Source organism: Rhamphochromis longiceps, linkage group LG9 (assembly GCF_057381845.1).
Source record: "Rhamphochromis longiceps isolate RC_006_pf linkage group LG9, R_longiceps_female_GT1.1, whole genome shotgun sequence".
Taxonomy (NCBI): Eukaryota; Metazoa; Chordata; class Actinopteri; order Cichliformes; family Cichlidae; genus Rhamphochromis; species Rhamphochromis longiceps.
The window spans coordinates 8098324-8111617 of NC_140565.1; the positions used below are offsets into that span (position 1 = coordinate 8098324).

General features: G+C 42.9%; 1 protein-coding gene across 1 annotated transcript; it reads right to left on the minus strand.

The window, feature by feature from the left end:
- Positions 1–6405: 6405 nt before the first annotated feature.
- Positions 6406–11649, minus strand: bambia (BMP and activin membrane-bound inhibitor (Xenopus laevis) homolog a). Its single transcript, XM_085418131.1, has 3 exons — positions 11092–11649; positions 8363–8641; positions 6406–7521 (listed from the first exon to the last, which is right to left on the minus strand). Exons 1-3 carry the CDS (start codon positions 11165–11167, stop codon positions 7106–7108), a joined length of 771 nt encoding a protein of 256 aa, XP_085274257.1. The 5' UTR covers positions 11168–11649; the 3' UTR covers positions 6406–7105.
- Positions 11650–13294: the final 1645 nt, after the last annotated feature.

The following is a 13294-nucleotide window of genomic DNA, read 5'->3' on the forward strand; positions in this document are numbered from 1 at the left end:
TGGAAACAGCGTCTTTTATCCTGTCTTCCTTCTCTGTCCCCAACCGGTTGCAGCAGATGGCCCCTCCCTGAGCAGGGGGCGCCCTCCCTGAGCCTGGTTCTGCTGGAGGTTTCTTCCTGTTAAAAGGGAGTTTTTTCCTTCCCACTATCGCCAAAGTGCTTGCTCATAGGGGGGTCATGTGATTGTTGGGTTTTTCTCTGTATGTATTATTGTAGGGTCTACCTTACAATATAAAGCACCTTGAGGCGACTGTTGTTGTGATTTGGTGCTGTATAAATAAAATTTTAAAAAATTGAATAATTTAGCAGCTATATTTCTTTATTTTTTGGCGTTTCCTTTCAAGTTATGTTAATCATTACTTAATATTAAAAGCTAGGGCAGTAATTTATTTTTCTTATACCTTTCAGAATCAAGTAAAGTGAGTTAAACAGTGAGTTTCAGTATGACCAGCTAGCTTACTCATGATTAAGCTAGCTGACTTCACGATCACTTCCAAGCTTAGAAGCATTTCTTAGTAGTAGCCTATTGTTAGCGGGTCATGGATGTTTTTTCAAAGAATATTTTACAGCTGTGGCGCAACTCTTGAAAATTACTCTTTAAGGTAGTATTACGCTTAGCAAACCCGCTGGCATTCCTAAATCTTTCATCAAACAATAATCAAAACTAAAAAACTACCATATACAAAATAAATGTAACCTAGATTTTCAATTGTTTAGGCTCAGCGGCTCAGCGGGGCTGTGTTTCACAATAAAGTAACTGTGTGTTTTTCCACTTTTAATTACCATTAGCACTTCTTTAATCAGCACAAAATCATCCTGACATGCAAATGTGCTTTCCCTTTCAAAACCAAGGGCATTTCTGAGTGACTGGTATAAATGAACGATGCTGTTTCATTGAGAGGAAGGTTGCATTGTTCAGCCATCTGTCTTCAGGGGCCCTCAGCTGACAGACGGGGCCCAGTGAGACACCTCAGCTGAACAAGAAGGCAAATTAATGTCGAGTTTCTAAAGGAGCGCACGAGTAGCTGACCATTCAAGGACCAATGTTTGCAGATATGCCTTTGAGTGTGTGCTCATTAGCCATTTTGTTTGTGGTTTCTTCTTAGTCTTGGCTGGAGATCCTTCTTTTAGGAACATAAACCTTTTTTTTCTTTTTTTTCTTGTTTTTTTGCTATTTGCAGAGTGCGACATTTAACTTCAAGAAGCCCACTCTGTCCTGTAAACATTCCCAACATTATTATTTTCCTTTTGGGGCAGATTTATATCTAAATGTTAACAACACACTGGGGTAAATGTTTAGATGGGGCGGAGGAGCTCTAAAGCTGTAGCTTTATCCACTGGAAGGAAATGAATTGGCTAAATATTTAGATCACATCTTATTCCAGCGGATGTCTGTCACCACAGACGATGATTTGTCTCTGTGGTCATGCACATTTTTCAATTAAAAATTACATTTTTATTTTTTGTTAAATTTGTCTTATGGAATTGCAAGTTGTGTTTATTTTCCGGAATGTCTCTATTTGTTTGTGGTTGGGAAATGGTAAACAGCCTTCAAGTATCAGTGATATGATTTAGACTGCAGCCACTTTGCAGTAGAGCCTTTGCAGAGGCTGCTTCGGTATCTTATAGAAGCTTTATTGTTGCTTCTGTTGAGTATGAAGAACCTGTTATATGATGGTACGTAAGGGCTGAAGCACCTGCTTGTTTTCATGTCCTGAACATCAGCAGAATCAGATGCTTAGATCATTAATTAATCAAAAAAGCTGAAGCTTGATTTATCTTAAATGCAGGGTTTTGATTTAGACTTCATCGTGTACATAAAAACTCTATGGGAACGTTTTTTGGAAATCTTTAAATTACCTGTAGACTGCATAAAAAACTCCAGACTTGGACTGGGGATGTTGTTATCCTATATGACAGAGGCAGACCCTGAAGTCCCAGGGGGAAAGCATCAGCTAGGGTAGTTGAGAAGATTAATGAAGGCAAGGTGCCAGGTTTGGGCGAGATTCATCCTGAGATACTACCAGTGTCTTGGCTGACACACCTCTTTAATGTCACTTGGCCGTATAAGATAGCATCTGTGGAGTGGCACACTGTGGTGGTGGTGGTGGTGGTGGTGGTTTCCATTTTTAAAAATGGGGACCAGAGGGTGTGCTCTGGGGTATTGCACTGTTCAGCCCCAGAATAGGGGGCTTTGGCCGATCCTTGAACCTTGGATTTGGGTGGAGCAATAAGGATTGTGTCTTGGCCGTTAAACAGTGGACCAGATCTTAACCCTTGCAAGACATCTGGAGGAATCGTGGGAATTTCACTATCCTGTCTGTAGGATCAGGGTTAAATTGTTCTCTGTAAAAGTAAATGTTCAGGACTTCCAGTGAGCAGAAGCAAATGCAGAAAACGGACAAAACTCAGACATGAGCTCACATGAGAAAACGCGAGAGCCTCATCGAGCGAGGTAGACCCTTGGACCTAGAAGTAATCACTGTGTCATCACTCGGCAAGCAGATGGTTTGCTGACTCATTGTTTTAAAGCTTCAGGTGCTGCTGCTTTTTCAAGAATGTTCATCTTGTGCGAGGGCCGCATGACAATTTGTACTCGTATGGCAATCCCAAAGTAGCCACTTTACTCTATATGGGACCATTACATAAATAGTGAACATATTGGCTAATACATGACATAAACCTAGTTAACGAGACCATAAACGTACTGTCGAAATCTTTAGCAAGGTCACACATTAATTAAAGGAACAGTAGGGTCATTGTTTTGCAACTACAGGATTCGTTCCCTTGCTAGGATTGAGAGAAGACAAGTTTAAGGCACCTCCACAGTTTTAACTATCAGCTATGGCCAGCAATTTGTTTGGCATGATTACCTTAAAACATCCTTTGATTACCACAGCTGCTGCTGAATACACATGACATCAGCTGAGCTACCAATTGCGTGTGTTCCACCTGTGGATCAGGTAGGCAGCAGAAAATACGGTGATCTGAGGATATGGAGTGAAGAAAACCAAGGAAAAAAAATAGAGGATCCTTCTAAAACAAGGGTTTAAAACAGGGCTTGTTACGAACCCCAGGAGGCGCGCAGCCATCGCCACGCACAGGTGTTAACAGGTTCCACGTGTGTTTACACTTCATATATTGTTCCACACATCGCTGCCGCCACAGTGGGCATACGGCTTTCCGGGACGCAGAGGCGGTGGTTCACACATTTCAGATTGTTAACCTTGCAGCAGGAAGGCTGCCCACCTGAGGATGGAGAACATTCAGGAGGCGGCATTTAAGATAAAAAGGGAAGGACGGTGAGATTTTCCGCTGGAAGCTGGCAACAATGTCATGGTGGTGGTTGTACTGGTGGCGGCGCTGGGGGCCGGCTTGAAGTCGTTTCCAAACAAATTGGGGCTCTTTTGATGCGGGCCAGTTGGCCACCTCATTAAATTTGCATGTGAATGCAGACAGCTTGACCGCCTAGCGCTGCACAAAAAGGCCGATGCTAATGACCATGCCTGTGTATGCCTCGTACTGTGGAAGCTGGAGCTGTGTGTGTGCATGTAATTAATTCCCAATGCTGCCAGATGCACAAAAGGGGAGTCCACTTACTTATCCTCCTTTAAGGCTTACCTGAGGTGATTCCCTAACCTTCCTGTGGCTACCTGACACCCATTGGTGAGACAGCAAAGTGGGATCAAGCTAAAGAAAACAGCAGTCACATTAGGCAGGCCAGGCAAAGGACATTGTTATTATTACAAGGGTAATAGTCCTGGGGGAGGCCCTGAGCATGGGCTGAGCCTCGCTAATGCAAGCTGCCGTTAAGTGGTTAGCTGCTAATAGTGTTTTCCTGTCCTCCTAATGGAAAGAAACAAGGGTCAGTGCTCAACACACACTCACACACTTTTTAGCCAAGCGGACCTCCACTTTCAAAATACTTACAGGATGTCTTAATTGCATTGCCGTGGTAACACGAGAGCAATCACAAGGGTGTGAACTTTTCAACCCAAGCTTCTCCTGTCATCCTCCAGCATGACGCACGTGGCGCATAATACCCAGCCTGTTGCAAGTTCCCGTAGCGATCACTGCCACATTTGGACTTTTTAGAAATGTAAATATTCGGCGGGAGTTTAGAAAGTGCTGACCAGCAAGCGAGCCTGAGAGAAACCTGACCTCAGACTTCAAACAAGCTGTCAGAATCCAGCTTTTACCTTTTTTTCAGTTTGTATTCACGTTCTGCAAGAATTGAGCAGAAAAGCAATGCCTTTCTACAGCAGCCCGAATACTTTGTGACAGCGTCATCGCAGTCCCTTCAAAAGGGCTTTTATTCTGAAAGGGCAGGGGTGGAATCCAGTTTGGATTCAGGAGACAGACACTATCTCTACTTTTAAAATTAGGCTTAAAACTTTCCTTTTTGCTAAAGCATATAGTTAGGGCTGGACCAGGTGACCCCGAATCCTCCCTTAGTTATGCTGCAATAGACGTAGGCTGCTGGGGGATTCCCATGATGCATTGAGTTTTTCCTTTCCAGTCACCTTTCTCATTCACTATGTGTTAATAGACCTCTCTGCATTGAATCATATCTTCTTCCACAGCATGTCTTTATCCTGTCTTCCTTCTCTCACCCCAACCGGTCGCAGCAGATGGCCCCGCCCCTCCCTGAGCCTGGTTCTGCCGGATGTTTCTTCCTGTTAAAAGGGAGTTTTTCCTTCCCACTGTCGCCAAAGTGCTTGCTCATAGGGAGTCATATGATTGTTGGGTTTTTCTCTGTATGTATTACTGTACGATCTACTGTACAATATAAAGCGCCTTGAGGCGACTGTTGTTGTGATTTGGTGCTATATAAATAAAATTGAAATTGAAATTAATTAAATAAAATTAATTTCCATTTTACGCTATCCAGTGCTTCACAAAGACATTAAAAGCGATCTACAAAGACATTTGTGGCAGCCTGTGCTAACTCCTGGCACAGTCAGCAAATTTATATGAAACTGTGTGTGCACGCAAATGTCACATTTCAGTAACATTTAAAACATGTAAAATCTTAAATACACATGCTGCACTTGCATTGCCAGTGGTTGACCTCTTCCATTATGTTCTGCTACATCCTGTTTTCTGAGCATTAAAATCAACTTTTTAAAGTCTGATATTTTCCCCCTCTCATTTGTATGTAACACATCTAAATCACTTTCCTTCCACTAGTTGAGAGTCAGGTTACTTCAATTAGTAAAATGAAAAGAAAAATCACATTTCTCATGTAGTTGCTATATAATGCTTATAGCACACTGTCACAGCTGAAGTGTCTTTTTTGTTGTATCGAGGTCCTTGGTAGAGACTGAAGCCTGGACGGGATCCCTAAAATTAAGTTACTCTCCTTGGCACTCTCCTCTGCTCCTACGGGAACTAATTAGGAAAGTTATTTTAACTTTAAACTTTTAATTTCACTGGCCATTGGGAGATAAAAAATATGTACAAGTCAAATCTGGCAACCACTTAAAAACCAGTCTGATCACTGCACCACAAATGTTTTCAAAAGCCGTTTCACCTCTAGAATTATACTTCTCCCAAAATCTTTGTTATTGTGGACATCTCCCATAGATCAGGCTTCTTTAAGTGCTGCCTCTTTCTTTCTCTCCTATAATGTTTCTGTTCCAAACTAAGAGCTTTGCTGAACGGCACGTTGTAATTTGGGTGAACCAACCTTTTAACAACAAGGAATAACTATTATTGTTTTGGGGGTTTTTTTAATAATAATCCTGCAAAGCCAAAGATGAGTTTCCATCCACTGCTTCTCTGTTGTTTCCTACTAAAGACATACGTTTTGACATTTTTGTTTCAGAACAGCTGGACTCTGTAGTTTCAATAAATATCACAAAGAAGAGAAAAGATTTTTGTTAGGGTTAGGCTAACCCATCTTCAGCAGTGAACTGATACACCTTTGGTGCTCTGGTGAGCATTTGCAGCAGCAGGACTAAACGTGTAGGAGTGAGTTTGTGCTTCAATATTGCAATCCCTCCTCACTGATACTCTGCTGAACACAGACGGGGGAACTTGGGTGACTCTTACTGGCATTTAGAGTGGAGTATAGAAAAGAAACAGCTTTACTACTTCCTGTGTGAAGTGTAGCCCATGAGGAGGGAGTTATATGAAGCTGAAAACCTGACCTCTGCTGAGGGTTCAGGAATAACTGAGATAGATAGCATCTCTATGGTAAAACAAGACTTTACTGTTAGCTCCATTAGATACACACACGCACACACACACACACACAGCATAAAGGCCACCCTAGCGCGTGCTTTTAACAAGATCTGATAGTCACTAAAAACTTCACAACAGCCCCAGCAGTGTGTCTGTAAGTTCACGGATGGTACATTTCAAAGCTGAATATGTAGCAAAAACAGAAGCGTGAATCGGCAAATAAATAAAAAGTCACTTTTAATGGAAGTTCTTCTTTCACACTCAATCAAGCTTATAGTCTGATCACAGAGAGAGATGTTGGACATTCACCCAGAATAAGACACACGCCGGTCAGTTTTATCAGACAAAAATATATATATTTAGAATCTTTACATTAAGCTTGAATCATGAAACATACACAGAGGAGTGCGCACACCTACAGCCAAACACTGATTTTTTTTTTTTTTTACTCCTCACACAAGTCATTTTATTTTGTACCCTGGTGTCAGTGTTGAGTTGTTGTCTTAAGCAATGATGGGTTTTTTTGTTGCTGTTGTTGTTGTTTTTTACAAATGTGCAAATAAGACAGATTTGGAATCCTTCAGCGCTCAGTGTAAAAATAAAACAGTCCAGGATCCTCGGGAGCGGTGACAGAGCTCTCACTCTACCTCAGCCCTGCCCTCTCAAGTTTAAATACAGCTCCTCGTTGCTTCGCCTTTCATTTTCAAGTAAAGTGCTCCTCTAGCAAAAACCACAAGGCATGAGATCAGTCTCGTATTTTTTCGCTGATGTTTAAAAAACAAACAAATTGAAAAACAACCCAAAGGACAAAAAATGTGGGAATGTCTTTTTAAAGTACAAAAGAGCCAAAGCCAACAATTGAGAGGCAGTCCTGGCTGTTTCTTGGAGGTGTCAGTCATTCAGTTCCCAGCAGGAACTGGTCATACAAACTCCAGCTTGCCGTGGCCACTGTACATCCCCCAGTGCACCAGAGACAGGATCTTGTCGTTGCCTAGGTCAGCCTGCCTCATCTTGTCGCAGGTCAGACAGCAGTTCTCGTGGCCCGTCACAGGTACCATGCACTCCAGGTCCAGCTTGGCCACGTGTCCCTTCTTGGTGTGGTGGCCGTGGAAGCTGTAATGGAGCCGCGACAGCATCTGCTGCCGCTGGTCCTGCAGCCGCTTGTTCTCGCTGCGCAGCATCCGTAACGCCAGCATGATGAGCAGGACCAGGATGAGGCCGCCAGCGATCGGCACAGCGATCACAGCCGCACGGAACCACACTTCTTTGGCTGAGGTCAGCTCCTGAACCCGGGTCACCAGGTTCCTGTTGTTGCTGTCTGGCTGGTAGCGGCCATCTGCACACACGCATGGAAAAAAATAAAATAAAATAATCTGGTTAAATGCATGCTCATATGGTTTCCACTGCTCCATGGAGCCTGGTCTTAAAGCAAGTGATTATGTTTGAACTGCTGTTTGGAGCTTAATGAGAAGGAGCTGCTCTACTCGCCAGTCATGCCAGTAAAGTAACCGCAAAGAGGGAAAATAAGACAGACAGACAGACGCGAACGCACAAGTCAGAAAGGCCAGCAGGGGCAAAAACAAATGAGTCACCTTGTCCCGAACTGAGAGCCAGAAATTAATTTGAGCTAATAAACTATAGTCTGCTGTGCTCGGGTTCACGCAGGAGAGCTGCCGTCCTTCCTCTCTGACTTTTCGTGCACCTTTTCATGACTCTATAAGCTGATGTTTCTGCCCAACATGCATATTCATTCTATGAGGCACATTCCAGCTCAGTGGGAAAATTACATGGTGCACACATAATAAAAAAAGAAAAAAAAGAAAAAGATTATATCTGATCTCTTTCCAAGTGCTTAAAGGTAAACGGGCTGCTCCCTGCCTTCCCAGGCACAGAGCTGGAACCCATTAAAAGTCAAACCAAAGTTCTATTAAGCTTGGGGTGGGGGGGCAGAAGGGGGCAAGGGTGGTCTGAATATCCTTAAACATCAAGTGTTTAAAGAACATTAAAGCTCAATGTATTGCTCCTGGAACTAGATGGAGGAAAACATGGGAGTATTTGCTGAAGAGGACTCGTAAAATCCCTCCACAGAGTGCCATCGTTTCTAAAAACGTAGCTACAGTCTAAAAACAAACATCCCGACAGCCAGTAGCTCAGCTCCGCTACCCTGTTTTACTTACCTGTCGAGTCTCTGGTGTGCGCCAGATCATGTAGGCCCCTGTAGTTGCACATGTCATCATGGCAGCACTCCAGTGTTGCCGCCCTGCTGAGAGCATCCAAGGCCCTTTGGCTGCTGCAGACATCCGCAGCATTGGCAATGGGGTCTAAACACCCATGGGTGAGTGGAGAGTTGGCGTTGAGCGGGTCCAGCACCTTGGTGAAGCAGGCGTTCAGCTCTGATTTGCACATGTATCCGGTGGCCACACAGTGCGGCGCATCACAGTAGCACCTAATTTCTCCTAAAAGTGGGGAAAAAAGGCAGCGTTAGGGGAACCTGTGCTGACATTAATCCGCTCAAGGTTTCAGAGTCACCATGGCTATTTTGTCTTTAACGTCCAACCATGTGAATATAAAACTCGTATAGTTTGCAGCTGATTTTCTCCGTGTTTTTATCAAACTCATGCTGGCTTCTATTTTACACCAACTGTAGTTCAACTTTTCCCATAGTGGTATACCCTGCTTTTATTTTGAAGTACTGCTCTAAAAGTATCTGTTAAGCCCTGCATTAAACAACCTGGTAACTTTTGAAGAGATCACAGGATTTTTTTTAACCTGTTCACCTGTCACACCTTCATTTAAGAGCATCCCGTTTAAATGGTTCTTTTTCTCTGTATTCTAAAACAGGAAGCACGTAGCTTGTAATTAGTGGGTTGTCTCAAACGTCAATTTCTTTCAACCTAAATGAAAATTAGTAAAGAGAGGAAGAGATTTTTTTTTTACCTGCAAACTTTCTCCCCCATCCAAAGTTTGCATGCAAAATTGCCTGGGGGTATTGGTATGGGTGTGGTGGTTGGGTGCGGGAGCTCTGAGGTCCCATCTAAGGAGCCTCCAGCAACCTTATCATTAAGGCAACCTGCTCTTACACGGGCCCACTCATTACTTCATCCAGGGCTCCTTTCTCAAAACAGAAATCTGGGCCAAGGATCTGCCCGAACAAAACAGAACCACTGAAACACATATTTATCAACTTAGTTTGCCTTTGATGCCCTCTGTTACTGTTATTATTATAAGTATAAGGACCACTGCAGGACGACCAATGTAAATGTCATTTCACATACTCCGTGACTGCTTTATTTTGAGGAAAATTATCAGAGCTCCACATATAAAGACTTCCCTTAAGCTTTTATGTGCTGGACTCAGGAACAAAACCTGGAATGAGAGAGCTAAAAAGCCCGAAAGTCTGTGACTGCACCAACTTAGCAGCGCAGGGACACATTCATCAGATCAGTGTTTTCCCTGTGAATGATTGGAGCGGTGGGGCCCAGGCAGGTCATTTGGAGAATATTTCATTAGAAAGGAGAGGCCCCTTTGTGGACTGAGGGGGTGGTGGCGGGGGGAGTACTGAAGCTTTTCTAGCCCTGCTAAGTCTCGTATGAATGGCAGCTACAACATTAGTGGAGTTATTTAGGCTACGTTCACACTGCAGGCGAAAGCGCATCAAATCCGATTTTTTTGACCCTATGCGACCCATATCCGATCATGCTATGACAGTGTGAACGGCGCAAATCCGATATTTTCAAATCCGATCTGGGTCACTTTCGTATGTGGTACTGAATCCGATACATATCCGATGTTTTAGAAAGCGACTGCTGTTTGAACGGTCAAGTCGCATTAAATCCGCCTTTTACGTCACCGACACAAGACTGAAGCCAATTATCAGCGCCCGAGAAGCGCCCGAGAAGACATCGCGAACGCTTCCTGGCCATCCAGCGTAGATGTTAGTGAAACTGTTGGGAAGACAACGTAAACATTTTATTTGTACTGTATAATCTGCAGATTCTGACAGAAATCTGCAGCTATCATTTGAAGCACCGCTCCTCTCTTAAACAGCAATAAGGATCATTATTAGGTTATTTACATTATTATGTAAATAACAAAATAACTTAAAGCAAAAATTGGGAAACGAAGTCCGAAGTCTGCATATTAAGGGCCATCAGTCAAACAATACTGTTGCTCTGGGTCTAAACAGAGCTCGTTGTGTGTGACAGCTTCTTTTGTGCATGCGGGCCGCTTTGAGCGTTCACACTAGAGCGCGTTTGCTGTCGCATTTTATTTGTAGTGTGAACGAGCAGACAAAAAAATCGGATTTGATCAAAAAATCGGAATTGAGCATTAAGACCTGCAGTGTGAACGTAGCCTAAGTGTAGCCTAGCAGCTAAGAACTGTATTACACACTTGAGGATTAATCACAGTGTATTACTATTATATTAATAACAGTGCATAGAGGTTAGGTCTTATTAAAAATTTGGTTTTAACTGAAAAAAGGTATGTCATGCCTTCAGAAAAAAAAATAATAATGAGGGCAGAGGTAGTTATTGTTGTTTCCGCTGCTGTTATTAAGTTTTCTCTTCTTTTTTTTAAAGGGGAGGTATGACTGAATAAAATTAACTGAAATCTGAAGACGACTGGAAGAATAATATGTTTATTACGAAAAAAAAACCCCAGTAATAAACAAACGCGTTTATGATTCCCCTCATTGGTAAAGTACGACTTTATGACCAAATGTTAAATCATTTTCTTGCTAATTATGACGGGTTTTCCCCGCAAACACTGGCGCGAGCGTAAGCTGCCCCGCAGAAGCCTGGAGCCGTCGACTGAGGGTTAAGTTCAGCCTCGTTTTTATCGCTTCAAAACACTGTTTATCCTCTTTTGAAGAAGCCAACAAACACGCATCAAAGTCCACACGTACCTTTGGTCAGAAGAACGGCCATGGCACAGAGTTCCAATTGTAGCCAAATGGAAATGAAACTGGACTGGCGATCCATTTACACCAAATTACTGCACAAGAAGAGTCCTCATATATCCAGTAGCAGCAGCAGAAGAGTCCGCTGGGCAGAAAGCAGCGCGAGAAAAAAAAAGATTTACATGAAGCTATGGCGAAAAATGAAGCCTTCGTGGGGTCGGAACGCGGTAGCTCACGATCCTGACTGGAACACCAAAGAAAAGGGGGAAAAAAACACCCCAAAATGTCTCCTCTCCCGCATGGAGCCACCGAGACCCTCGCGAATTTGTTACCGGAGCGCACAAAATACAGCAGCCTCTTCTTCAAGCCCAGAAACAAAAGAAAAGATATATACTCCGTTGAACAGAGTGAAACCGAGTCATAAAGTTGTCAGTGCTGGTCTTCATCTGTCTCGCTCTGCAGCCGGTCACGTCGAAGCATCACTTTTGTATTCCACGACTGAGAAACAAACACTCAACACGGACAACTCCGCTGTGCCAAAGACTACAAGGGACAGGCACGATCGAGCAGAAATAGCTGTGGTCAGTCAGAGCTCCGCCTCCTCTAATCTGATTGGCCAGCCTACCGAGAAAGAAGTTAGTGATAGGACGTACAACAAAGCATCCGGTGGCTCTTTTCAAAATAAGGCAAAAAATATAAAGTATTTTAAAAAAGGAAAGTACTATTAAAAAAAGAAGAGAATGAGAAAAATTAAGATATTAAGATAAATTATATGAATAAATTCTATGTATAAATTACATGAAATGGACACTAAACATAAAGCATGTTTTATTATCGATCTATGTAAAACAAATGGGATCTCCTATTATTAGTGCATTACTAAATAAATAAGCAGATGCAGTTACACTGGTAATGGAAGGATAATGTTAACAGAAAATTTTAATGTTACGCATCGTGCCATTAATATGTTAAAACTTAAACACTATACTTAAAAAAAACCCATAGCATTCTTTTAGATTTTTTTTAGGTTTTGCACAGTCATCTTGAGGAATTATTATTATATGATTTATTTTCTCCTAATGTTCCAATCAGGTAGCCCCTGAAGATTTATTCTCTAGACATAATCAACTTGTTTCCGGTCTCACACTGCTTATTCTTCTGTAGCTTGATCACTCTGAAGCTTTCATTCATCGTTCTTTATTTCCATAATAAAGTATCCCATTTATCAGTAGTGGATGCCATTGGTCCGGGCAGCAGTCACTCCAGCAGGTTAACAGCTGTCCCGCACACAGTCATACTGTCGCCTGATGATAATGCAGGTCTTGGACTATTATCTGTGTTTTCAGTGTTATGGGTGCAGCCGATATGTGATGTAATCCTCCCCACTTTTTTCCAAATTTGGATGATATAAATTACCCAAAACTTACCCAAGAGTACTGACAGATTCTTCATTGAGCACAAGTAAGTGCATTGTAAAACAGCCGTGTGTGCAGTGTGGACAGTCGCAGATACCTGCAGGGTGATCCCGATGGCAGCCAGGTTGACGCCGCGATGAGCCTCTCCCCTTCAGGCCATCACACTGCTGCTGCTGCAGGAAAGAGCGGACAGTCAGAGAAATTAGCAATCCAAAAAAGCACATGGCGCCACCGAGACGGCTTGCGCGCACACACACACCCTGGACGCACGCACACAGTACACATTTACCCATTAACAACCGACAATGCAAAACATAGGTGTGCGCGCAAGCTTCATCCGCAGATGGTGTCTGTATTAAATTAAAAAAAGAAGAAGAAGAAAAAGAAGAAACAAACAAACAGATGATGCGTGTTAATAATCTCACGCATTTGTTAAGCATGCTTTCATTCATGTAATGACTCATTAAGCGCAGAAATAAAACATCCGCAGGCGGTTTGCGGCCAACAGACAACAGGAGGATACTGCCTCAGGCAACACAGGAGATCACACACACACACACACACACACACACACACACACACACACACACACACACACACACACACACACACACACACACTGCTATTAAAGTAATTATCTGCAATTCCACAGAGGCGCCAGTCCACGGCTGGCGTTACATCATTTATCTGTAACTGTGGAGTGCGTGAAATGGGTGCAACGGGACAAAGGTAGTAGTTCAGAATTCTGGAAGCTTTATTCATCTGAAGTCCTCGTAAAGTTTGTGATGCTGGGC

What these genes read in the sequence shown, in the direction of transcription:
- bambia (XM_085418131.1), bottom strand. Translation starts at nt 11,167, where the DNA reads ATGGATCGCCAGTCCAGTTTCATTTCCATTTGGCTACAATTGGAACTC. An exon ending in GGCCGTTCTTCTGACCAAAG is followed by an intron (nt 8,642 to 11,091) that starts GTACGTGTGGAC and finishes CCCCACTTTTAG; the next exon opens with GAGAAATTAGGTGCTACTGT. An exon ending in GCACACCAGAGACTCGACAG is followed by an intron (nt 7,522 to 8,362) that starts GTAAGTAAAACA and finishes GCGTGTGTGCAG; the next exon opens with ATGGCCGCTACCAGCCAGAC.